The sequence below is a fragment of the Aethina tumida genome, chromosome 3, assembly GCF_024364675.1.
Source record: "Aethina tumida isolate Nest 87 chromosome 3, icAetTumi1.1, whole genome shotgun sequence".
NCBI classification, from domain to species: Eukaryota; Metazoa; Arthropoda; class Insecta; order Coleoptera; family Nitidulidae; genus Aethina; species Aethina tumida.
In genome coordinates, this window is record NC_065437.1 from 27,947,239 (window position 1) to 27,975,169 (window position 27,931).

The window sequence follows — 27,931 nt, forward strand, 5'->3', positions numbered from 1 at the left end:
GTAATCCAGTTTTATTTTTTTCTCCTAGTTTCAATATTTATAACTTAGACTGTAAATTTCTTGTAATCAGAAACTGCTGTCTTAAAGTTAAATGTCTCAAAAAACTATCTTGAGCAGGAGTTGTAGTATAATTTTTACCCTGTCCTGGTCTCCTAGGATGGTCACCAGTCTCCATATACCGTTGTACCATACAGGAAATGGATACACTACGCTCTTTCGGTTATTCTGCGGTAACTCCATCCTTCTTCCATTAAAACAACCGCTTGGGCACACTCATCGCGAGTTAAATTTCTAGATTAACGTTGCATATCGACAATTAGCAAAAATTAAAAGGAAAATGGGGGTGATAAATGAGTTCTAACGAAAGGACGTGTTGCGGTGATAGTTTATCCTTGTCCTAATTTACCAGAATCGGGATATTTCAAATTACAAAAAAACTAAACATTTTATAAAAACGTTTACATACTTTTTAAAAGTCAAACGCGACCGTGGTTAAGTACATTTCGTCATTAACTTCTCGTAACTTAAAACATAATTTTTACATGTTTCTCAGCATTCTCACTGAACTACTTTCACAAAAGCCATTTGCAAATCTTTTTATCCAATTCAAATCACAGAAATGTAAAAAACATGAAGATTTTTTCTCCCTTATCTCTTCCATCGATCATTCGAGTGAAAACCCAAACAATGGACCTTACACAAAGACACGCAAATACCCATTTTAAATTGGGAGTCGCAAACCGATATCTTTTTTTGTGCGTGTGTCTGCCTGTTTCACTGATCTCTGTCACAATCTCTGGGAAAATGTTGCCAACTTTGAGGATCTCGGACGCAGAAAATGATATATTTTACGGCCGGGATTTTATTAGCTCCGCCAGATCTCCACACTGGATTGATTTATTTTTTGTTCACCATTTTATTCGGCGTGCATTCCAGACCCGTTACGTATTTTTATGTCCGGCACAGCGGCTGTAATTAGATGCGTTTCGTGATACTTTTTCCAGATGTACCACAGATATTGAAAAAAAAATGGGGTGAAATGGACGGGAATTGATAGGAGTTTGGGAAATGATTACGCGGGTTTCAACAACAGGCGTTTCCTCCGCTTGTGTCGGTAACAATTTTTAAGACAAGGCTGATTGGCGTGAGCGGTTTTTCGCTCGAAAGCAATCATCGAAGGCAGCCGTGGCCAATTCAATCACGTAACTATCCAACAATGTTAACGGGGTGCGCCTCCCTCCACCGGAAGTATTCACCAGAAATCCGTAGATTATACGTCGGAACTAAAAATTATGAACTGTTCCATTTGGAAAAATAATATGTAGTTTCCGCTTTGAAGTTTAGGTTGTGTAAAAGTCTTTTATTTGTGATTGGGGTCGACACAGCTATAAATTGTAAAAATTCAGAAAATAATAATGAATATATTGTATAATTAGTATAATTTTTTTAAACAATAATGGGTTGGACCTTCTCGAGTATCTAAACTTGATTCATTTACTCTTCTTGGGATTGATTTAATTATCATTAGATGGTGAATTTCGTCGTGAGATACCTCATTCCATTCCCTCTCTACTTGCCATTGTTGGTCTGCCAAAGTCTGTAAAGAGTTACCACACGTTCAAACTGTCGTATTTCACCATAGCTTCACACTTATATTAGAATATTCGAAACACTTTAAAGTAACCCTCGCAATATAAGGTTGGCCATTATTCTGCGAGACTAGTTTTTAAAGGTAAGGCAGCAATTTGGTTTGAAATTAATTTTCATAAAAACTAACAATAATTCAAATATTTCAGAATCTACCACTCTCCGCAATGTGTTAACAGGAATTTGTTGCCACTGCTCCTGTATGGTTTTAAAAAGTTCTTGTTTGCTTTTGATATTTTTTGTTCAGATGGGACGGTTTAATACTTCCCAAAGAGACTGAGACGATCAATCAAGCACAGTTAAGTTTTCTATTGGAAATCACTTTTTAATAATAGTACACGTGTGTTTGAAATTGTTGTATTGTTGAAATATCCAATGATGTGGCATATCTTTCTCGGCAAATCGAAACATGGTGTTTTTCATTATGTCATTATGTATTGAAAACGATCCATGTTACCACTACTTGAATCAAGGACCAACTTTGGATCGAGTCCATTACAGAGGGACAACAAAGCTACAACACTCTATGTGAATATAAGAAGAAACAACTGAGGTTGTCAAGAAAAAATAAAGATTTTAATATAAGCACTCTGCTTGGTGTGTTTTTTCTTTCTAAACCATTGGTGGTCAAGCTTGGCAATTTCCCGAGTTGTTCCAGAGCGGTGTGATAGAGCTAAAGTTCTAAGGCCATAATTCCAGGGCAGTGCTTCGACTCCGGGTAATCCAATTGGCAATTTTCAAACAGTTCCACTTTAAAACAAATTATTTGTCTTCTATGAAACTCATTTACAAGACTAAAATTTGCACTCTCTATCTAATTTCAACATCTGAGCAACAATTAAATAATAAAGTTAACAAAAGGATCACATGAATCAATATTTCATTAAATACCAGTTGAATTTCGGGATTCAATTTATATTTTTCTCCCTTTTTGACCTTTCCAAGCGGAGCCCGACGTTCATTCGAACAACAGTTGTAAACTAGAAACTGCACATTGTCTGCTTTTCGCTTGACGTGACAGCGTCATCGATGTTAAAATTTATGTCGTACATTCATCTGGAAATGTTTAATTAAAACGGAAAACACACGCGATTCGAGTTTCAGAGCTCGTAAGCCGTGGATATGTTTAACGCCGACAGCCGCCAATTTTATCTGCATTTTCCAATAACAATAACGATTATTAATGTCCACTGGAAATTGCTGTTCGGTTCGGTCAGTCGCCGGAACCGTTGTCTGAAATTTACGTCCAACTAATCCTATGACGGCTCATATTTTAATTACACGTTGAATAATTTAATTACGGATTACTGGAATGAATTTATTGGTGAAGTGTGTTAACGACGGACGTGCAGTAATAATATGTATAATGTTATGTTGGGGTTTAGGGTAAATTATGAAGTGGATGCTGGCTAGAAGCTTACTGTCGTGTCATTATAGGATAATTTAACATTATCCTTGCACGAAACAATACATTTTTAAAGCTTAACTCATATAAAATAATCCCATGACAAACAAATTATAAATGCAATAATTAGCTTAGTTATTTAAAATTTAGTATGATTAAAAATTTCTGACTCATTCTGGTCCAAGCATTACTGTTACAAAAATTTAAAAAAGTAAAACCCAAGAGTTATGTTATTTTAATGATTTCCACTGTCAAAAATGCACACGAGGCTTTCGTTAATTTTTAATTTTCATTATTTTATTATTTTGCAACCGGGCTTTTAGTGGTCAACCACATGCAACATTCGTTTTTTTTTGTAAAACTGAAATCCATTATTTTTAATTAAACATTAATAAAAAAATTCACCCGTCGGGGAAAGGCCACTAATTGATCAGTCGCCTCCATAATTCACATAAAAATCGTTTGTATTCTCGCAGGCCCTCGTTCAACTTTATTATTCGATTGACATTTTAATATTGCATTTATCATACATCGAAAACCGGCGTAACTTTCGAAACGCGTCATTATCGAGTGTATTTTCAGTATCGACGAAACAATGGGGTCGGCGTAAAATATTTACGCGTGGCAAAACCCAATAAATGCCGATGGTATTTTGCAGTTTTGCACATTCAACAGTCCCCGTTTTACGGTGGACTGTATCAATAATTTGAAAGATTGGTCTCGCGGGACGTCGGCTATATGCATATTCTATGTAAATATGTGCCAGAACGAGCAACAAACAAAATTTAATGGTTAAACTGAAGTTGGTAAGAAGACTCTTTATTCTCGACGAACACATTTATCAACATCTCTGGATACACGTTACGTTTTTAATGCGTTTCCACAAAGAAGTCATAAAAATTAAAAGACGGAATAGAAATAACGGCATTAAAAGATTTATTGTCTTCCGCCGTTTCCATCGGTTTCCTCTGTTGTCCTGCATTTTTTATAACATCTGGAGAAACTCTTGACTTTTTTCATTGAAACCCTTTTATCAAGCACGTTAGTGGGGTCGGAAGTTTTTATTGCAATACTGTTTCCGACGTTACTACGTGATGGAATAATTCAATTATTAATATTGTCTGCGAGGGTTTTGCTACAATTTTAGAACATTTGGTCATTAAATTGTACAAAAAAAATGTTATTATTGAAACAAAATTTGAGTAGAAATGTAATAATAATAACGAGAAATGTTACCGACTTAAATGCTGCTTTTATGCACGTTTAGATAAGAATTGAGTTGTAAGTAAAATATTTTATTTAGATTTCTATTAGGTCATTTGAGTAACACTTGTATTCAACACCTTCAACATGATACAAAATGTACAAATAAATTAGTGGTATCAAATAAATTGACTCATAAAGAAATTTGCGACCACTGGACTAAGAATAATGTACCAGTTCGACCCTTCGTTGGTACTCCTGGGTCACCGACATATAACTTAGCTAAGTATCTTACCAGATTGCTACAACCTCATGTTGAAAACACACTAACCTTTATAAAGATATCACTCACTTTGTTGACATATTGAAAGGATTAGATCTTGATGTAGAAGATAGACTGGTCAGTTTCGACGTAATGTCACTTTTCACAACAAATTCTACGAATAGACTGAAAAATTAGCAATGGGCAGTCCTATTAGTCCAGTGATAGCCAATTTCTTTATGGAAAAGTTTGAATATTTGACAAGTTTAAACAAAAAGCGATTGAGACTTCCAAATAAAAACCTTCTGTTTGGTATCATTATGTAGATGATACTTTCGTGATATGGAAATATGGACAAGAAAAACTTAACATCCATACTGTTTTTATACCAACAAACGACTTCTGGGATATACCGCATACCATACTCTTGCCGGAAAGTATAGATCGGTACTACAAAACGTTCAATGGGGACTAGGATTAAAGAACACAAACAAAACTAATTAGGGAAACAATTGAAATCCATAAACTCGGAAACAACTTCAACAGAAAAGAAGATGAATTGAAACTTGATAAAATATGGACAGTGCTCAAAAACACCAAAATCGCTAAGGAGATAAGATGTCAAAGAGACACGAACCACTCGTGCTAGCGAAGCGCCTTTTTGGTATGTAAACTCGACCACTGCCTTTTGCTTTTTGTATTATCACATAGGACTCATTTTTTTTCTCCAGTTGCATGTGATGGGACGGTTGGTTTTCTTCTCTTCGGACTGTTGTAAATGTTCCTGGATGGTCGACTAAGGCTGGTTAAGGTTGTTTGACACTTCTCCGATTGTTTAACATGGATTTGCTTCCACTTCTGCCATTAGCATGTCGTTGTCTAATGTTAGAGTTAGAGAGAGCAATATTACGGGATAAACATCGCAAATGTTTTTGGTCGTAACTGTTGCGCTACTACCCTTGGGAAACTCGAAAAACATTCACTGCCTGATATGCTCTTCAGGTATTTGGCTGGCCATTTCACCCTAAATTGCAAATAAGTTTATAATATTGAATTATTTAGAATTTCGCAAGTCACAATAACATTAAAATGACTTTGGCACGCCTTCGAGAAACTCAATGAGCTGACAATGATCAAATATCGATATGCGCAGAAACGACATTACTTCCATTAATATATGAATTGCCCCTTTAATTTCTAATAACCTCAAATTGTGCTTTATTTTAGGCAACTCAATTATACACCAAAATTTATCATTATAAATTAATCAGTTTTTCGTCGATTTATTCCTTAGTAAAATATTAAATTTGTTTCATGTTTAAAATAGACCACAATTTATATAAACTAGGTTAGTATTTTATACAGGCTATTATTTGTAACTATTGAAATTTTACGGTACGCCTCTACTACATAATTTATTAATCACAAAATATTACTTCAGTTAAGGAAAATTTTCTTACAATAATATTTTTTTATTCAGAATTTCAGGGTCCTTTATAATTATATGCAGTAGCTATTATTTCTAAGTGAGACTGCCTTTGTTATTCCATGCATTGTTCAGAACAAATTGTCCCCCAGTAAAAGCATTAAAGACAATCGCCTTATAAAATATTCAAAGTAACAACACGCGACAAAATTAAATACGACGCGGGGCCATCGCAAAGTTTCCACATTAAACAAACTTTCCAAAATCCGAAGTAACATGTTCCGAGACTTTTTCAGAAATTGATTTAATCGCAAACCCGTATTTAATTTAAACACGTGGCTATTTTCCCATATGGTTATGATGCACTTCATAATGGGTCAAAACATCCAGGTCAGTTGGACCAAGTAATAAATTTTGAGACAGATACGGATCATGGAATTAATTTTGTAAGGACGAATGGTTTATTCACGTAAATTGTCGCTCCCGGAGTCTAAACAGTCATTAAAAATGGATGTGGTGAGATACTCCATTATTAATTTATGAGAGCTTTTCTAAATGATACCAGTTTATACCTAAGTGGTTTTGAAACTTTTGGTGAATCGTTAATCTTATTGTCAATAACATAAATATGTAATGTAAAAATAGACATGTATAATGGGTTGGAGATGATGTTTTAAAAAGAAAGTTTATTTTGATATATCACCGCAAATGTAGCGGAATATTTAACATGTTAAAAGTTCTGAATAGCCCGATGGTATCTTTTTACAAAAGTCGACTTTTCAGAACCCGAACAAAGAGTTTTCGTTGAATTTTATCGTGTGGAGTAAATTTCGTCGTCCTGGAAATAAAAAGTTTCGGACCAGACGGTCAGCATAATCTATGGGTCCCTATAAACTCTTCCCGAAGTGTTTCAGTAGTATAAAGTGGGGAATAAAAAGTTTGTGGTTTTGGATATACTTATAATACAATTGATTTATTTGACAAATTGATCCTTCGCTTTCTGCAAGTTGGAGAAGAAAGTTTCTTATTTAACAAATTGAGATTTTATTTGCTGAAAGAAAATATTGTAACATGCTATTTAGTTGAGATGAGTATTTTATATGCTTAGGGGTCTCTGAAATTCTTATTGTCTTTCAGTAGTATAAGGAAAATAATAAAAAGTTTGAGGTTCCGGATATACTTATGGTACAATTGGTTTACTTAACAATTTATCTTCGTAAGAAAATAAAAATCTTTAATATTTAACAAATTGAAATTTTATTTGCTGAAAGAAAATGTTGTAATATTCTATTGAGAAAGGAAAATGAGTATTTTATATGCTTAGAGGCTTTTCTTATTGTTTCATTTTCACTTAGATTAACTTTTTGATGAGCCCATGTGCTAACAGAACTAAATACAACGCCATCGAATTGGGATATAATGAAAGGAACTTTTCCCCGCCGTAACCTTGTTTGTTCTCCGGGGATATCTTCGCCCCCGTCGCAGAATTGCCTAGGCACATCCAGATTATATTGTCCCATATTTCGGTAATATGACAAATGCAAACAAATACTGAGCGAGCGGTTCCGCCGAGGATAAACCCAAGAAAACCCCAAAACGGCATTTCATTAAACCGTGCACGTAACAAGCATTAATTAACTGGTGTTTGCTTTGTGATTTTCCAGTACCGATAATTAATACAAATTTGCTGACAGTCGTAAACTACATAATTGTTTGGTGATTTTACGCCTCACCGACGTCGTTGTTAATCCTTGCTCATTGGCATAGAAAATTATATATTGTATTGCGCCTTCGATACCAATATCGCATCGTTATGACCTGACTGATCTTCCACCACTGAGAACAATACCATTGTCCAGCTTGAGATGTCGATTTATCGCGGTATTAATACTAGATTGTTACTCAGTAAAGCGGTCAGTCCACTTGACCGTTAATTATCTCTGTTGCGTTATTAATGTTCGGCGAACGCGGAGGTGCAAAGGCCGTAAATTCCCATTTCTGTCAGTCCCATATAATGTTACTGCCTCCTGTTGTATCTGTTGCATCTTGGCTTATGACAATTGAAATTATGGCCCTTCTTCTACGGTCAGTGGTTGAGTAGTATATGGGCCAAATCGAATAGAACTTGAATGTGAGTGAGTATTACTAATGTTTGCATAGTTTAGTAATTAAAGGGCGTCCTCTTTATGGACTATGTTAAATTATCTGTCAGTGAGAAAACTCCTTTAAATGAATATAGAGTGTTTTTAAAATACGTGGTCATAATTTGATACCAGGTAGGACACGTCTGAATGTGAATACATATGTATTTTTTTCCTGAATCTTCTCAAATTTCATTTTTTTGCCCATATTCCCGTAGTATTTAGTCTCATCGTATGTTTTAGATATGCATTATCCTAATATACGTACCTAAAACTCAATAATAAAGCAATAAACTTTCCATAACGATCCAATAGCAAAATAATTATACTTTTTTTCTCGTTCTTTTGTTAGGCCACACAAAAAAGATACTCTTGATGAATTTTGATGAGCACAATTGTTTTTGAAATATTTCAGATTTAATATTTAGAGATAATTAAAGTGATGTTCATGCGGTACAAGTAATAAAGTATTAATATTTTTTGAAGCAGCAAACTTGACCTCCAATTTTAGAGACACACTGTATATGTTAGTATCAAAGCTTACTTTTTATATGGTTCATTACTTTTTTAACAAATGTGATCTTGAAAGATACTCCATTGCACTTTAATTAACTTTTCTACTTCATATTACGAAGTTGTAAATTAAAATGAAACTAAGGAGAAAAAGAAATTGTGCAAGTAAGTCTTATCATAATATTAATTTCCAGGAGAGATAAAATAGCACTTATAGATATTGTGAACTTGAATAGCAGGGAATTAAATAATAAATTGAAAAGAGACTTCTAATGAAAATTTATTTTAGTAATATTAGTAGCTGAAATTATTAATCAGCTTTTTTGTTTATTAATCGTGTATTTGAAAGTACAGTTATTGTCTAATTATATTTCAGATATCTATAAAAAAATTGAATTCATATCCACTAAAACTATAATTTAGATTATCAAAATTTGACAAAACATTGACACTTGTCTGATAGTTTAAATTTGAATGTAATAATGGACACAAACTTGGATTCGACCCAAATTTTGCTGGCCCAAATAGCCCACGACGCCCGCGAGAAAGCGGAGGAGCTCGAAATTATAACCGAGTACCAGTTTCTTCAGAAGAAGAAAGCCCATTTGGAACACCACAAAAAGCAATTGGACAAGCATTACGACGACAAGGAGAAGAAGATGTTGGTAGAGCATATGATTTTTCTCGATCACAGCAACAACGAGTGCAAACTGAGGTTACAGAAGGCCCGCAGTGAATACATACAAGCCATAACGGAAGAACTGAGACAAAATATAATAGACGTGACAAAGTCTAACAAATACAAACCTTTGTTGAGGAAATTGCTGGAGCAGGCTGTTTATATGATGCTCGAAGATAAAATTATTATAAAAGCTCGCAAATCTGATATTGCTATGCTTAAGGAGATGCTGCCCGACATCTCGAAGAATTTTGAAAAGGAAACGAACATTAAAATAAATATTACCTTCGATGAGAGCTCATATTTAAATGACGATGCTATTGGAGGGGTGATCGTTAGCTGCAAAAACGGCCGAATTCGAATCGATAATACGTTCAGTACAAGAATAATCGAGATTGTAGAGAGGTCCATACCACTCATAAAACAAATGCTTATTTAATAAATTGTTCAATTCAACTATTTTTATAGTCGCAATTAATAGATGACATTCTCACAATTTAAAAGGAAATAATTAAACAAAAGTTATTTACATTCATCACTGCGAATTCAGTTGGTCAATGTGTCAGTGCTTAAATTGACTTTATGTCCGATTAGAAAATCACTGAATAATTCATACCGCAATATCCCGTTTGTCCCATCGGACTCTCCTATTTTGATCGTCTGTTTGAGTTTCGAAAGCTTCGTAAATGCCACTCGCAGGAAAGTAATCCAATCAGAGTTGTTCGTACGAAAATATTTCCCTTTGTTATTTACATAGGTATGTCTGGTGTGAAATTTTCAACGGTATGTTGAGGAAGGTATTTACAAGTTATGATTAATTTAAATTAGAGTATGTAATTGATAATCATAGTGATTCTATAGATAATATTTCCGTAAATTTCTATTTGTATGGAGCCAATTTTCATATCTATCGCATTTAGGTTGACTATTTGTGAGTTTGTAGACGATTACAACGCTGGAACAGCTTCAATTAATTTCTTACCGGCGAAATGGCAAATATGCAAAGCGCAGCACGGTCAGAATAGTGTTTGCTTTAAGTCCGGATTTTAATCAGCGACGAATTTTGATCAATCTGGATCTGACCTAACACGATCCCGAAATTCATGACACCCTGTCATGATATAATGTTGGTTAATCTATTAACTATTAAAGTATGTTTAATTGACAAGAGTTCTTTTCTTTGACCCAACTAACACCATAAGAACAAAGTGTGAAACATCAAGTGTTATGAAACGTGCTTTTGTTTCCACCAGAAAGCGGTATAAAATACGCCAACAAAATCAACCTCCCAAAACTTTCCGCAATTACGCCCTGGGACGGTATCTGCGGTTATGACGTTAACTTAAATTCTGCCTCCCGGTCCTCCGTCGTAACGCCATTACCACAAAACTATGCGCTTAATTATCTAAGCTCGAAACGGTCCGCGGCGAATGGCTAAAACGATGTGCGTGTGCGAAGCAGAAATTCGATTACTTATCTTCATATAAACGCAATTAATTTTCTAATAAACGAAACAGATTTAATAATTCATTTTGTATTTTGATTTTATGTGAATGAGTCAGACGATACGACATATTATTGTCGTGTTGTTTGTGTTTATTTCATGTTTTTCCGTGTTATCAAGCAGACGTAGTCTGTTATGTTAATTCCGGATAATTGCATATCAGACGCGTCAACGACGTGTTTTATTGATTGTAATTGTAACATTAACAGAAAAACATTTTCCCAAACACATTTGATAACAACGACGATCCACCATTCATCCACCACGATAACAACACACGTCCCCGGTACGTAGCGGGAGTGCGGTAGAGTGGAGATGAGTGAGAGGGGCCGACGGCCCGCGAAACAAGTCGTTGCCGGCACTCGGTCAATAGAAGCGCGCCTGCTCCCCTTGGAGCCGGCGACCGCCTCCCAAAAATTTCCCCGTGAATCTCTGTCCGCCGTCCCCACGTCACCCCTTTCGCACCAATCGCCTTGTCCTTTCTTATCGTTTTTCGGGTTGTGTGTGCCGACCCGCACCTGATGCTGTTTTTTGGAGGAAGTCCTGGAAGTAATGGGCCTAACATATTAACGCACGTTTTCTTTATGTGTCACTCAGAGTCTTAATTACAAGTATTTAGCTTCCGTCTCTTCGGTTTCCTAATTATTCTTTGTCGATGTAGTATATTTGTACTGTTTACCTTTGTTGTATATTATTATAAAAGAAGAAAAAACATGGTAATTTCTAATATGCATGCCACTTCCAAATGAATAAAGTATCTGGGTCATCAAGTGTTTGCTGCCCCTGTTATTCCTTCCAATTTAAATTAATTAATTCCAATAATAACGGTTTCACTTTTTGACGCGTCCAATTCACCCCGTAACCGAAGAGGAACCTGAATATAAATGGTTTTAATTAAAAAATACCGCATTTGCATAAGCAATTCCGTTCCGAATAATGCGGAGATCATTTTTTTAAGGCACATCCCTTTATATTTCATCGTGGTCTCGCTCAGGCAACAGATCTATTGGGTTTATGCGTAATTCGATTAAAGTGACGCCGCGGCAAAGTGATTAATGAATAAATTAGTAGCGGCTTCAATAACTTCAATATTAATGTTGTTAATTATCTCGACGCTTTCGGTGTAATTTTTAGGATTATCCCGTTACAGACGGCGTCGTTATTAATGGGACAACGGTATGATTAAACTGATTTCTCAAATTTTGTTATTTTTAAATATTCTGTGAGATGCAAAATAGAACATCATATTTTAAATCTAACAGTCCATTTACCTCCACTTTACCTCTACTAGGGCCTATGATGTCACACACATGTTCAATCGGTGGTAAATCCTGAGATCTTGCTGACCATGACAACAAATTTTCGTTGGAATTTTGAGAACATACTGCGTAATCTCTACAATTTAAGGTTGGGTATTATCTTACCAAAAAACTGGATTTTGAAGGTTCTTAAGTTAAAGCAGTAAATTTGTGGATGTATTGCAGGATGGACAAACTATTTCTACTCATTTTTCTCATGGTTTCATCTCACACGTATCCAGGATTCTTAACTGAAGATCTTATTCCATTTTTCATTTCAATTCCAATGTTTATAGATAACATTGAAATGTGAGAAGCATAAACTGGGAACAGTAAGAACAATCCTGCGTCTTTTAAACAATAATTAACTTTTTATCACCTGCATAAACAATTTTCAAAATCTAATTATTTAACTTCTGATATGGATGTATGTGTTCTATTTCCTGTGTCATCGAGAATATATCTCTTTGTTAAGTCTATTTCTAGTCTAGTTTGAATTTTTAATGATCCACACCTAACGTTATAATACATTCTTGATGATTTTCCCGTTCAAAATTGATTTTTCCTTTGTTTAATGTGATGAAAGAATAATGTAACAGAACAAATGGAAAGTTCATACCTTATTCTCTATCTTTTATTGTATTCCTGTGTAAATATTGACGTAGTTCTCAATTCGACAAATAGTAGAAAGGTCAAAGCGTTGTTACTGGGACCAATTTGCATTAATAACAACTGTAGAAAGAAAGCTCTTAAATAAAGTTAATATATAATGTTTTATTCATGTTAAAGTATTGAATAAAAATGGTTTGAAAGTTAATCAAACAACTTTACAGACCGCCGGGCGGCAGTAATTCACCATTAATTATTTCCTTCAGTACCCAATTCAATAAAGGACGACCTAAAGCTGACGCCAGCCAAATATTTTAAACTCCAGGTCTTACGGGTTCCTGAGAATTTTACATAATGCGGATACGACGGAATTTCAAGATAGCCCAAGGGATAGGATTATTAAGATACTTTGTGTCCCGCTTCGGTATGCACTAGCCTAAATCAACATATTGGATTATACTCGGGGTTAATTATAAGCAATACATGCACTAAATTAATTCCGAACATCGACTGGCTGAAGTATGTTAAACCTTGTAAGAATACCTGGCGTGCTGGGATGAAATATTTGAAACAGTTAAATCCCCAGAAACCAAATCAGAAAATGGTTTTGTTTCTGCCATATAAATCCACAGTCGACGCAAGAAACCGCTCGTCGTTGTAACACATGTTGGGCAAATTAATTCAAAGCTCTCTGTATCCGGAGTGTTATCCGGGTTTGGGCTTTTACCCGAGAAATTTCACTCAACGAGCGGCGGATGTGTGTGGGAGAAACGAGGAGATAAACACCAGGTGGTACTAATGCGCGTATTTAATAATGTAATTAAGGTGTGTTAGAAAATGAAGTGACTGTCCTAAAACCCACACCTCTTGTTATCGTTGGCATCTTTTAGGTGCACGATTAATATGACTAACATAAGCTTAATAATTGGACAATTAACTAAAAATAAGGTATTGGAAACTGAAAAGAGATATTATTAAAAACTTTGTTAAATAAAATAAACAGAACTATTTTTTGCTCTTGTGCCATTTAAAGTGTTTTAATCATTATCATTTTCAAATATTCATTTAATTCATTAAATTTGTACGTGTCACAATTAGTTTAACTAAATAAACTGGCAGTTAGCAAATTATTCTTGAATATTTTGTGATATTAGAACTCAAAGTTTTAACATCGTTTGCCCTTACACATTATAAGTTCCTCGGATTATTTCTGATGGAATTTTCAAAAGCCAGGAGCAAATTGCGCTCCGCATCTCTCATCGCCCAATAAAATTACGGGCATTATGAAGTTTCAACTTTTGCTCTCCCGCCCTTTGGACTGCCTAATGTAATCTCTTCTGGTATTAAAGCAGAAATATGGCCGGCATTATTGGGTGTACTTGGTTGGTTATTAAAGAGATACACCACGGATATTACAGTTTTAGGGTTGAGTAGTTTGCGGATGATGAAAATTTAAACATTTACGAAATGTTTTGTCAATTACACAAATTTTAATGGGTCGCAGTCATACGAACTGTTTGGTAAAGTTTGCGTGTCATGGTGATGTTAAACCGTTTATTGATAAGAAATCCATTATGGTTTTAATAATTTCACTGATTATATCAGCTCACCTACATTAGCAACACGTTTTTTCAAGTTGGGTTGGCCATTTTAATTAAAATTTTAATCAAACACTGTCAGTATTGTTTCTCTGACATGAATATATTTCACTTGAATTCAAATAACAAAAGGGATTTTATTAAAATTGATTTAAATAAATATTTCTCTTGGTTTTGTTTCCATTAAAATTGTCTTTGTGGAATCAATTTTGTTTCAATGTAATTTTATTTTTTGTTTCATTTCCATATTAATTTCAAATATTTTACAAAAATATCAAAGGAAAAAATCACGCATTTCATTGTTTTTTGATCCATTTTACCTTGATATTTCTTAGAACGTGAAGTAAAAACATTTTTCATCCTTTCCTAAAAAAGAGCCCACATTTGAAAAAGAAAAATTTTTTCAGAATACAATGAGTAAAACGGCCATCAATCAATCCAAAGCGGACATCATTATGGCAATACGCTTTTAAATTTGCACGCATCCCCGTATCGAGATCGACATTCACTCGCGACCCTAATCGTCGTCGCCTTAGCGGCGTCGTTACTGGCGCGAGATTAACGCAGCGTCGCGGCGTCTGATGGCAATTATCCGATGCTACAACGTTGTGTGTTGTGAGAGTGATGGGGGAGCTGAAAAAACGTAATTGTCTTCGGTATAAGGATTTCCGCGTAAATCACTCTAGCGATGAATATTGAAAGGTTTTATTTATTACATTTCAGGTAATTTTAAGTTCAAATTGATTTTTCCTTCGTTCATCTGAAATTTCATTAATATTTCTTTTTTATTTTATCAAACAAACTAAAATTAATTAAAATTGTCAAAATAAACTAACTTAACAATATCACAGATTTTGAAGGTAATTTTATAAGCACTGTCATTTGTGAAATTGTCAAAAAAATTAAATCAAAAATCAGCTTCAGTCATCCGTCATCGGTTATCTTAATCAGAACCACTAATCATGTCTGAGGGTTCCTTTTTCAAGGATTTTATGGCAGGTGGCATATCAGCAGCCATTGCCAAAACAGCCGTTGCTCCAATCGAACGTGTCAAACTTGTCTTGCAAGTGCAAGATGCCAACAAGCAAATTGCGGCGGATAAGAAATATAAAGGCATTGTGGACGCGTTCATCCGCATCCCCAAAGAACAAGGATTCTTTAGCTTGTGGCGTGGAAATTTGGCAAACGTCATCAGGTACTTTCCGACGCAGGCGCTTAATTTTGCGTTCAAAGACACATACAAGGACCTATTCTTGACTGGTGTCGATAAGAAGACGCAGTTCTGGAAATTCTTCTTTGGAAATTTGGCTTCGGGCGGTGCAGCTGGCGCCACTTCTTTATGTTTCGTTTATCCTTTGGATTATGCTAGAACCCGTCTGGGTGCCGACGTTGGTAAAAGTTTGAGCGAACGTCAATACACTGGACTAGTCGATTGTATCAAGAAGACCTTCGCTTCTGACGGACCTATCGGTTTGTACAGAGGTTTCATTGTCTCTGTTCAAGGTATAATCATTTACAGAGCAGCATATTTTGGATGTTTCGATACCATCAAAGGTTTCCTGCCGGACCCAAAGAACACTCCATTTGCGATTACATTTTTAATTGCTGAAACAGTCACGGCCTTATCAGGTTTGCTCTCATATCCATTCGACACTGTTAGAAGAAGAATGATGATGCAGTCTGGATTGAAGAAGACCGAAGTTATGTACAAGAATACTTTGGACTGTTGGGTGAAAATAGCTCAGAAAGAAGGTCCGGCTGCGTTTTTCAAAGGTGCACTTTCTAATGTTTTTAGAGGCACAGGAGCTGCACTCGTACTTGTGTTTTACGAGGAATTGCACGATTTGCTGTAAAATTGAAGTTGAACTGGCGGATGGAGTATGTGATTGTTAATTCTCTCATTCAAAAAATAAATATTGGAAACTATTTTTTCTTGTAATTTTATCTACATCATATTTTTAATTAATTTTAATATGAAATAAAGAACTATAGTTCAAATTGTTGATTTATTAACCAAAAATGGGACGGTTGAGTTAATACTACGGTTGAGTTAATAATACCAAACTTAATTTTATTAGATTTGAATAAATAGTAAAAAACCGATTATGTTTTAAATTCCAGAATCCTTCGTCAATTACTGATAATACAGAGCACATAAATTTGCGATTAAATATTTTGAAGGTTACAGTTACCTCAATTTTGTTGAACTAAAATCCTTAGGTTTGTTAATCCATTTAGTTATTGCTTATTGCTGTTTCTGTTTTACCATGTTTTACTGAAACGGTGAATATTTTTTCTTTATAATTCCGATGTGCCCACTACCATAAATATCATTAGTGTAATATAGCCAAGAACAGGCTAAAAGCGCAAGCTTTTTATTACATTAGCCTGTAACTAGTTCAGAGACGCTCCAACAGTTTATCTCCGGACCGGAATGTTGAGAACACGGACGAACCTAATTAAATTGCTGCAGGTTTTCTTTTCATGCCTCCTAAGATGCAGGCATGGCGACCCGGTCTGTGGATTAGCAGGATAATTACGGACAACGAAGGTAATCCGACGAGGTGATAAATCAAAACAAAGGGTCTGCTAATCTGATTACCGAGTTTCGTCTTGCAGCAGCATGCTTTCGGTGTTTCTGCTGGCTCGAGACAACGTTCTTGTGCGGGTTCGGTCCCGTAGCACTTGTAACTTATCTGATCGTTGTAAGCTTGCATTGTTGACTGCGGGCTACACGTAGTTCTTATGTAGTGGTTAACCACTGTATTCAGGAGTTTTTATACACCGACGAGCAAAATGAGATAAATTTTAGACAAACTGGTGGGTATATTACACCAGTGAAGGAAAAGATTTCTATCTACGTTAGTTATACAGCAACTTTCATATTTGAAATACTATAATAGAACTTTATGAATGTTTTTGTTAACTTATCTTAATAAACTGAGCTTTTTAAATCTTGTTACTATAATAGCCTTTTATATACAAATATTCCAGCAATAATTGTATATACAATGTAACCTACTAATAATAAACCTATAAATCCGTCAGTTTTGACGTTTGCGGATAATATTTCCATTTCCTCTATTTTCTATTTCTATTTTAGTACCCACACGATTGTCATTCGTTCGATATTCGCTTTGCGTCGTCCCGAAACAAAGCCGCAAACTGAAATAAAACAAAAGCGAAGACGTGCACAATAAAACAGACCAGCAGCTGCACTTGCTGTCTGCTATCGAAAAAATCTTGGAATACACGCAGATAGTAATAAAGACGGGCGTCGTAAATAAGTTTGCGTGCGCTTTCCGTTCGCGTCCGCCCCGTTATCCGTTTACCGTCTACGTCGCATTAAAATCTGTTACTGCGGGCGGTTCCTCCAAACCGGTGAGGACTACAAGAGGAATGGGTTAAGTGGGTTTCAGTCGTCTCGGAATTAAAACGGCAACGTGCAATTAAGACGTCTAATCAGATTTGTTTTTCAGAATAACCTTGTCGTCACTTTATTTTGTTCTACGGAGTGTCAGCTATGAAAGGGTCACTTTGATATATCTTTGTTATCCAGGCATTGAGAGTGAAATTAGTCTGTGATTTTTTATATATTTTACGTTATTTTTAAATCAACTTTATCTATTATAATGGGAAAAGTGAATATTTGTCAAATTTTTCATATCTGTTTTTTTTGTTTTTGAAAAATAAAAAGTGTATATATGAAATTTAATAACGAGTCTAAGCTGTCGCAGGTAAGCATAACATAAAAAAAAATTTTATTCATGGAAATAGATACTTTTATTATTGATATAAATAAAATCTGAAAAAATTACAAAATTATTGATGGTGATGAGTTTTCTTTAAAAAATATATATTTCGAGTATGAGAAGAAAAAAGAATTTACAAACATTGTGAACAAAACGTTTAAAAATGTTTACATGCAACAATAAATCTTAATTTAGGTGATAAATTCTCTGTATAAACTTTTAATATTGCTTTTACAATAAATCATATTCAAATGATGAAAAATTTGACACATTTTCAGTTTCTCCATTACAACGGATAAAGTTGAACTATTTCAAATTTAATTTAATAGGTACATAACCCTTCAAAAACTCTACAAATCACACATACTCCATATATCATGAGAAATACACAATGTGATTAAAAATGTTTGACTGTGCTTGAAAAATTATGATACATTTTTACATATACAACAAACTCGGTTCAAATCAAACATTTTGTATAAAAAGCTTTAGACACTATAGAAAAAATATATTTAAATATTCTTTTCTTTACTTAGTCACATATCTTAAAAACGATGGAAATATTACTTTGAACGCACATACAGAAATATGTATTATAGCATTATTTAATAATTATCTTAATAGTAAATGTTTTTTCTCCGTAGAATTTATATTCATTCAGTGGGAAGAAAGAAACATTTCACTCCAGAGAAGAGGAAAATAATCATGACACATCAAGGTATTAACATTGCTGACATTACTTAAAACTTAAGATACTCCCGAAAAATGAAAACACAATAAGCAAACATCCTAACAAAAAACAACTCTTCTAATAGATAAACAAATTAGAAGAACCAGTGAACGAAGTTTTTTGTCTTCTAGGTAAATAAAAAATTAATTAACTGACTCATACACTGTGTTTAATAAAACAATCAGCGTCGACTGAATGAACAAAACTTAGGATGAATTTCAGTAAAGAAACCAGTGGTATCAAAAAAGGATATTTGGACAAGAGTAAAGTTGGCACGTTAATTATATTCCAGAATTTTGGTGAAGAATGCTTTGGATGATGTTCAATAGAATAAGATTAAACCCTAGATACTCTACAAAAACTTTGAAAAACAATGTTATGACTTGAGGTTTCTTTTCTTAGAATCATTATGAAAAATTATTGACAAAATAGTTCGTTTCATATATAGAGATGTCATGATGAAGTGGAACCATTTACCATCTATAATTTATCAGTTACATGGATTTTTATACATGATAATGATCCGAATCAGGCGTTCAAAATTGTTCAAAATAGGTTAAAAGATAATTATAACGAGGTTTTCGATTAGCCTGCACAAAGTCTGATACTCAATCCAATTGAGAACTTCTGGAACAACATGAAGTATCGCTTAAAACACTAAAAGCCATTAAATTTATATGAATTGTGGTTGTTAATTGAGGCGCTATGAAATTTAATTTCAAACGATCCTTTTTGTTGTAGGTATGTATAAATTATTTAATAAATTAACATTTTTCAAGAGCAATTTTTGTGACCATCATCATTGGGTTTATATTTTTGTAATATAAAATAAAAACATTTGGATTGTTCTTAATTATAGTTGTACATTTTTTAATTAATAATAAATAATATGTATGTTGTGACATAATACCTAAATCAGAAAATACTGGATTAATTTAGGTCCATCAACTTGGATCACATTGTATGTAGATGTTATTGATAATTAAAATTACAATTTTTAATTTAGGTCCATCAACTTGGATCACATTGTATGTAGATGTTATTGATAATTAGAATTACAATTTTTAATTTTTCATAAGTTAATAAATAAACATCGTAGCATAAATTGTCACATTATTAACGAAACGAAAAAAAGGACGTAAAAAACACACTGGATATAAACGGATGTCTACTCAATGGTCGAGATATTTCTGGATAAAATGAGGCGGGATTGTGGAACAAGGGCATACAGGGACACTGACGGCAAATGCGGAAAATTCGATTGGTCGAAGGTCGGTTTTGCGTGGCCGTAATTTTATTAAGCCGACCCAGGCCGCTCCGCGTAATTAAGTAATGCTAAGTATTAATAAATTGTTTTTTTTATGATTTATACTGTAATAGAGGGTGATTATATCACGACACTTTGCACGACATCCATTATCTTCGGAACAGGTTTTATTCGGATTTTGAAGGAGGAAGCACATATTTGCGTTTGTGTTTATTTTTCTTGTTGGTAATTTTACACTATTTCTGTTTAACACAAATTTATTTAAATCCTGAGTTCTGACGAACTACAAAAACCACAACATAAATCATTCTATGCTAATTAATCAATCAATCTTACTGTCTTACTGTATATCGATTGTACTTGAACCATATTTCAATGTCGTAATAGTTTCGTTCGCTTCCCTTATTGACACCAACAAACGTACCCCTTTTGTCAACCCACGTCAAGGCATCAGACTTTCGAAGCAAAACGAAAACTGGTGTCTCATTTATAAATCATTGGCGAGATTGATGTATCTTTATAAACCACGTTAGGATCTGTTCTGACACTTCGTTTGACAAATTTAGGGCGCGCCCCGGTAATAGGGGATGATTTGGATAATCTAATACAGGAAACAATACATTATTCCGATGGCCATTAATAAATTTAAGGATTAGTCAAGTACATTTAAAAATATAAACCTTAAATTTATCAAAAATTTTTCTTTTACACAATGCAGTGTTTGGTTTATAAAATGTATTAATTAATCATAAATCTCTGTTTTCGCAGGTGAGTTTTATTGTCCTACAGCCGGCCCGTAAATCATGTAAGTCTGTTCTTTTATTTCCCCAATACTTTATCAGCGACATTTCTCATGCTGCTGGTCGCGTCCCACAAGAGACTGCGGATTAAACTGGGAATAAATGGGAGTTCCGGAGTTCAGGTAATGGCGAAGTTAGTCACTGATACAACGGAGCATTTGCATTTGATAAAATCGTCTGGCGACATTAAGAGGACACCGACACAAACTACCGTCTTCAAATAATTTGCCTAACATCATTTGTGATTTTTATTATACTCGTCGTTCCTTTATTTGGTATCTAGAAGTATATCCATTATTTTTAATTACACCTTTTTTCATTGATTTCAGTAGATTCTCAATATAATAATAATTTTTTTTCATTGATTTTGAACTATCTCGTAGAGTTCTTTCAAATTTGACAGCCTTTTTGCATTGATTTTCTGATCATTGTTTAAATTTAAATTGACTGCAATTTTACTCAGCTTCTCAACATTCCCTTTATTTAATTTAAATTAAAAAAAAGTCATTCTTTTCATAAAATAACTTTGTTTTTTAAATAACTACTCTACATATGAGCAATAATGTTAATTATTAAATCGCAGTACTAATAATTTCTTATCTAACTAATTTATATGCAATCTTATTTCAAATGCATTGAACATAGCTTCATAAACAAATTGTACGCAGGTCTTGCCCAATGCAAATCTGTAATTACTCCGTTTAGTGCAAGCAGGATTGCCCATTTGGAATCCAAATTGGTTTGCTAAACTCACCGTAAAAACTCAAATTTCCTTTGCCATAGGTTTAACCGTAACCGCCAGAGTAATTACGCCATACCAGCACTGGGGAATCAAATAGTGAGTGGGATCGAGATTCTTGCAAATTGCCAATGTAATCCTGGCACATTTTTCCGTCCAACTGCAAAAGTTAAACCCGCCTGAAAATTATCTTTAATGATTGAGGCGTCTTATCGTCAATCCGGCATAATAAATGGAGGAATGTCTCGCTGTAAATCGTGGCAATTATAACTGCTTATACGTACTGTAAATCTACGGAATTATGAACGTTATCCGTGATGTATTGCAGAGATGAAATTGGATGTACAATCTAATGAGCACAATGTTAGTATCCTTGTGCTCTTGTTCCAATGAGCGGAGGAGCTTTTCTTGTCCGAATTACTAATAAGCTGCAATAATTGAGTTGAATCATATGAAGCTTGCCATTCAATCTAATTCTGGTCCTTTTGTTGTCCTGCAAAGTTCAACTGAGCTTAATCGTGAGACGCAAACATTATGCATGTACTTAGTTATGAATAATTAAATCTACTAAGTCTGTTTCAAGTTTATGTAGGTATTAATTGTTGAAGGAAACTATGGTAGTATTCAGTTTGTTAAATCTATACATGAAGTCAGAAAATAATTTCTTTGCTCATACGTAATTTAAGTTTGGAATCCAAAGGGTCTCAACATAAAAAATTTAATTATCCTCTTAATTCCCTTATAGTATTTTTACGGGCCTGTTTTCTTTAATAGTAGACCGAAAATTCTTACCATCCAAGACATTCCGCTTTATAAACTTTTGACTCGGTCTGACTGGCATTTTAAATACGGAACTCGAAGCTAGAAATTCTTGCAATTACTCCGAACGTCAGGAATTGTAAGAATTTCCTGCCTTGGGATTTTCGTCAAAACATCACCAAATTTGCTCAGGCAAGCGGCGTTTTTATGTAACAAATAATAGCTGCGACTTTGTGATAAATTCATTCTTATTAGCTCTCCGTGCTAAACGTTTTATAACCCCCCTAAGTAAATGGAATCGTTACATATATCACAGTTTAATGTTACTGAAACCCACTTAGTTTTACACAGTCCATTATGTGTTTTAGGTTAAAATTGCGAACCGATTTGCATATGCAAATCCCCTTAGAGAAACGTTGTGAAGTTTTTGGAACGCCGCAGTCGATGATTGGTAAAAGTACGTTACGTTTAAATTGTGTCAGTGCCCGCTTAATGTTTCCAGACGATATTATCTGACACGGTTCCCTCGTGCATCCAACTTTGCCATTAAACGATGCCTGACGCTGGATTCTCGCTATTTAGATCTCTTTGTTTCATTACCTTCAGAGTCCTTATGTTGTTACAAACTTGTAACAAACTGAAATACTGCAATAACAAACGTACTGATGGTTACTGGTGCTTCCATACACAATAACTGAATTAGAATTGTACTAAAACGGATGGTAATTCGATGTACTTCAACAATTACATAATGCATCGAGGCCGATCATCACTTCAATTTAACGTACGACCGCAACGCAATTAGCAGGATCGTATTGGATTACGCGGGGTTCGAAAATCGTTTTTGAGGGTCGTAATCAATCGGCGTCTCTGACCGCCATTTAAAATTCGGCCGGTCCACGAAACCGGAGATTGATTAATGACTGACGTGCCATACCGAATCATGATTGAAATGTGAAATATGCAAAGTTGTTGCAACGCCAACGAAGTTAATGTGAATGTGGTATTTTTGTCCCTTACGATCTGGGTCAGTTTTGACATAAAGATCAACTAAAGTGAACAACCAAGAAATATGTTAAGAGGAGTCCCACTTTAGAGGATGGTAATGATTTATTTAAAGGTGTTCCTTTAAGTTAAGAAATAAGATGGGCCACACAATCTGGCCCACTTACCCTCATCCTGTGACTTACAACCACTAGACGAGATAATTGCTATTGTTCGACAACTTTCGAAACTATCAAACTCCGCTTCAACTGATGGCCGACACATTGTTGCGAAGCTTCCAAAAAGTGAAATGACCCATTAGAAATTTCTAGGTGTAAATTAATTGTAGACTCATTTTCTATTTGATTATTCGTATTTTTTATGGATACTGTTTACATAATATTTTTAATAATGTAGTTATTATTTAATTAAGTGACTATTTTCATGAATTGCGTCAAAGAGGAAGGTTTATGCAAATCAGGAAACGCACCGAACCGGTGTAATTGGAATATCGCAAGTAAACACTTGAATTAACAAGATTGCTTCAACTCGATTTTGGTACCTGAACTGCTTTGATTCACCTCGTCCGCCTCCACAATCAAATTAGCATTCGCCGCTCAAAATGTTTCCTCGAAATTTTATTAGTGTCGGGTATAAAATCTCAATCTGAACCTAAATTTTATAACCATTTTATTCCCATTGAACTTTGTTATACTATTTTGTTCATAATTTATATATATTTTTTTATTTTATATATATTTATACATATATTTTTTGCGCAAATTTTTACACAAGAAGTATAATTTTTTATTTAGGAAATTACAAATTGTAAGAGAAATAATTTGGTTATATATAATAATACATTTATAATAAAATAGTGTATAATCGTCTTTAATATCTAAATTAAACACATTTTTATCATTTTTTAATTTATAAATTTGTTGTATTTTATAATATTTTAGCATTAAATAATTTCTCCCAATGTAGGAACATAAATGATGCAAACAACTGAACAAATAATATATTTCATATTCTTATTTAAACTAAAAATATATTTCTTGATATACGAAAATTTCTGTAACAACTTTTATTTTATACAACATAATTATTTATAATAAAAAAAAAATCCTTAATATTTATTTTGAAGTAACGAACTTACAAACATATAAGAAATGCAATTATTAATCAGTATTCACTTTAAACATAATATTTTTACAATTTTCTTTGTAAATTAAATTTTTATTAAAGTATTCTCTCTCAGGATGTCAAAAGCGAAATGAGGGCCAACTAGTGAACAAATGACTTATTTCATTTTATTATAGACACGTAAAAACATTTTTATAAAAAATATAATTTGTGAAAATATATTATAAATAAATAATAATTTATAAATTATATTTTATGTAATTATTTATAGCATTTTTATCACTTTTTTGATTATATAAATGTGCTATTTTGAATAATATTTTAGTTAATAAAATAATAAGTATTGATAAAAAACGAGAAAAAAAATATTACATACATAAATATAAAAATAAATTATCAACCATAAATTTGTTATTTAAAACATAACTTTTGACTTCATTTTGAAAAACCAAATTATTTTAACATTACTAGAACACTTTCAACGATGTTCTCTTTCTAAGTCTAAGCGAAATTAAACTGAAAGGAGGAACTTTTGACATGCCGGATATAAAGAAGGTCATAAAGGATGTTAATTTTATTTTCAAATTTAATGAGTAAAAAAAAATGCCTTACTTTCTTTCGTTGAAGTAGCAAAGAATTTTTTGGAAAACGCTAAATCATCAAACTAAAATGAGATGGTTTCTAATCTACTACAGGATTATAAAATATTAGAATGTAATATGTCATTAAAAATTCATTTTTTTATTTCTATCTGGACTTTTTCCCCGAAGACTTAAGCGATGTAGGCGATGAGCGTGGGGAAAGGTTTCATCAAGACATTATGGCTATGGAAAAAAGATACCAAAAAAAAATGGAGAAGACTTGCCGATTTTGAACGTTAAATCATCATTAAGCTATAAAATTAAATCATCATCTTATATATAAAATTCTCGTGTCACAGTTTTCGTTCCCATACTCCTCCGAAACGGCTTGACCGATTCTCATGAAATTTTGTGAGCGTATTGAGTAGGTCTGAGAATCGGCCAACATCTATTTTTCATCCCCCTAAATGTTAGAGGTAGTCCACCCCTAATTTTTTTTTTTTTATTTTTTAGACAAAATTTTTAGTTTCTATTTTTTTATGATACAACATACAAAAATACATACAATCCGAAATTTTCACCCTTCTACGATCAACCATTATCAGGATTTCTTCGACGATATATTGGGTATCCGTCGACATTTGTGACCGTATCATTGGTAAAATCTTTAGGGAAATTTTTAGTACATTTTCCATTTGCCATGCAAGGCGATGAACTATTAAGAGTACCACATGGACCATGAATCATGGTTGTTGTAACAATAATAATAATAACAAAACAATGTTTGCCGGGTCAGCTAGTTAAGCTATAAAATAAAAGCAACAGAACGAAAGTAATTAATTTGTGGACCAGTATAATAATAATTATATACAACATAATCTTTATGAAATGCGATTCAGTGAACATTAACTTTAAACGTAACATTTTTCATGTTCTCTTAATTATAAAATTCGTTATATTTTATATCTCAGCAAATACAACAAAACTAGAGAGAAGAACTGGACAGATGACATATTTCATTTTCTTAGCAAACAAGCGACTTCTTGATTTAGTGACAATGGATGGAATAAAAGCGTGACGGAGACACAAGAAACGACCAATTGTACGCGAGACTGAATTAACACAGGCACTTTTTTAGCGGTCGCACTAATGAGTGCCCGGCTTCTTAGTATGAAGTTCTTACATCACTTTCCGACTCGAATTATATCCAGATAAAAATAAAGTTAAGTTCTTCGACTACTGTATTTCTTCCCGATACGTATTACGTGATAATGGCCGATTTATGTCCATTTCTTTTGAGGATTCCGATAAATCTAATGCAGTAAAACACTTTTTAAACGAGATAAGAAACCACGCTAGTGCTTTTTATGATAGTTCGTGGACCGAGGAAGCGATGTTCTTTTATTCTGCGGATGGAAAATTGCATTATCCGGAACTTTATGAACATGGGTTTAAACGTATGCAGGAATCACAGGGAATGTTCTAAAATTATAGCGGGATGCATAGATTCGATGATAAATCATGTGTATGCTCGGTGATAAATCAAAGTCCCGAACTGTTATCGTTGTCGTCGATGTCTCAATACAATTTTCAGCGATGTAGACATCAATTAGTGAATGATTGGCACGGAACGAACTTTATTGGTAATTGTTTCCGGCACAGCGACCCTATCCGGATAATTGTGTCCGAAACAGCACTTTTCCCTGAGTCAGAACTGGTGACCGATAGATATGTCACAAGAAATATTACTGTAACTAAAAACTACTGACTCTAGTTGAAAACTTATTGGTTTGAAAAGAGGTAATATAGAACATTTATTAACTTTTCCCGGCTGTTCAATTATCATGTGGTTTATTATAAATTAATGAACGCTTCTTGGATTCAAATAATCGCAGTTTGTTTAATTTGTTATTTTGTTTTCGTGTCCTTGTTGATGAAGAAAAGTGTAGATGTGATGTCTATGTATTGTATATGTTTTGAAAACTTCTAATAATCAAGAAGATCTAAATAAAACTTTTTTCTAAAGTTTCTTTTGAAGAAAATACTAATTTGAAATTTATTGTCCTAAAATATATGCCTACAATTCAATGTAATCTTTTTTCTTACTGTTACAGTGATGTAGATTCTGAGGGGTTCTCCTTTTTTCCTCGCCCTATTTTATTTTCACCACTGAGTATTTGTTAAAACTATTAAGCTTTTCTTAATAGTTTTAAGACTTTCTTTTGGTAGAATATAAATACTCTTTATTAATTTTGATTATTACGGCTGTTTTTGAGGTGCCCAATGTAACTAATACCTTATTTGGTGGGTGCTCAATTATGGTGTGGGAAGGCATTTCTTTTACAGTACGTATCACTTGGTGGTGGTAAATAATGGGAACGTTAATGCTGAGCTTTACATTTTGGACATTCTAGAAGAACATGTCGTACCATATGTCCCTTTTATAGGTCCAAATTTTTGCTGACGTTAAAATTAATGCTACTGTCTGACTAGTCCAGATCTTAACCCGATAGAACATATCTGGGATAGAAGATGTGTGGTCATTCGTAGTAAAGGTGGAAATGCCTCATATTAAGTTCAAATTTTTATTTTTTATAAACAAATTTTGTTAATTTTCTTTTTAGAAAAACAATATTTTTAAAGATTTTTTGAAAGAATTATAAATAAAAACCTATTTTTAAATAAATATACAAACAATTTAATTTTCCTGTTTTCAGCAAATAATAATCAATCAATTATTATTGAGTGATGCGTTAATTACAAGAACAGTGTATATGAAAAATGACTGAGTTAATCAAAATTAATTAGGGGCACCTTTTACCCTAAATTATACAAATAATATGAAAAGTTTAATAGTAGAAAAAGTATTCAGTGTCGTAGAAATTAAG

General features: G+C 33.6%; 2 protein-coding genes across 7 annotated transcripts in view; both read left to right on the forward strand.

Moving 5' to 3' along the window:
• Nucleotides 1–27,931, forward strand: part of LOC109596609 (syntaxin-binding protein 5) — a 214,868-nt gene that overhangs the window by 98,211 nt on the left and 88,726 nt on the right. The window lies entirely within an intron of this gene.
• Nucleotides 15,178–16,211, forward strand: LOC109604309 (ADP,ATP carrier protein 1). The gene has a single exon (XM_020020835.2). It carries the CDS (start codon nt 15,248–15,250, stop codon nt 16,136–16,138), a length of 891 nt encoding a protein of 296 aa, XP_019876394.1. The 5' UTR covers nt 15,178–15,247; the 3' UTR covers nt 16,139–16,211.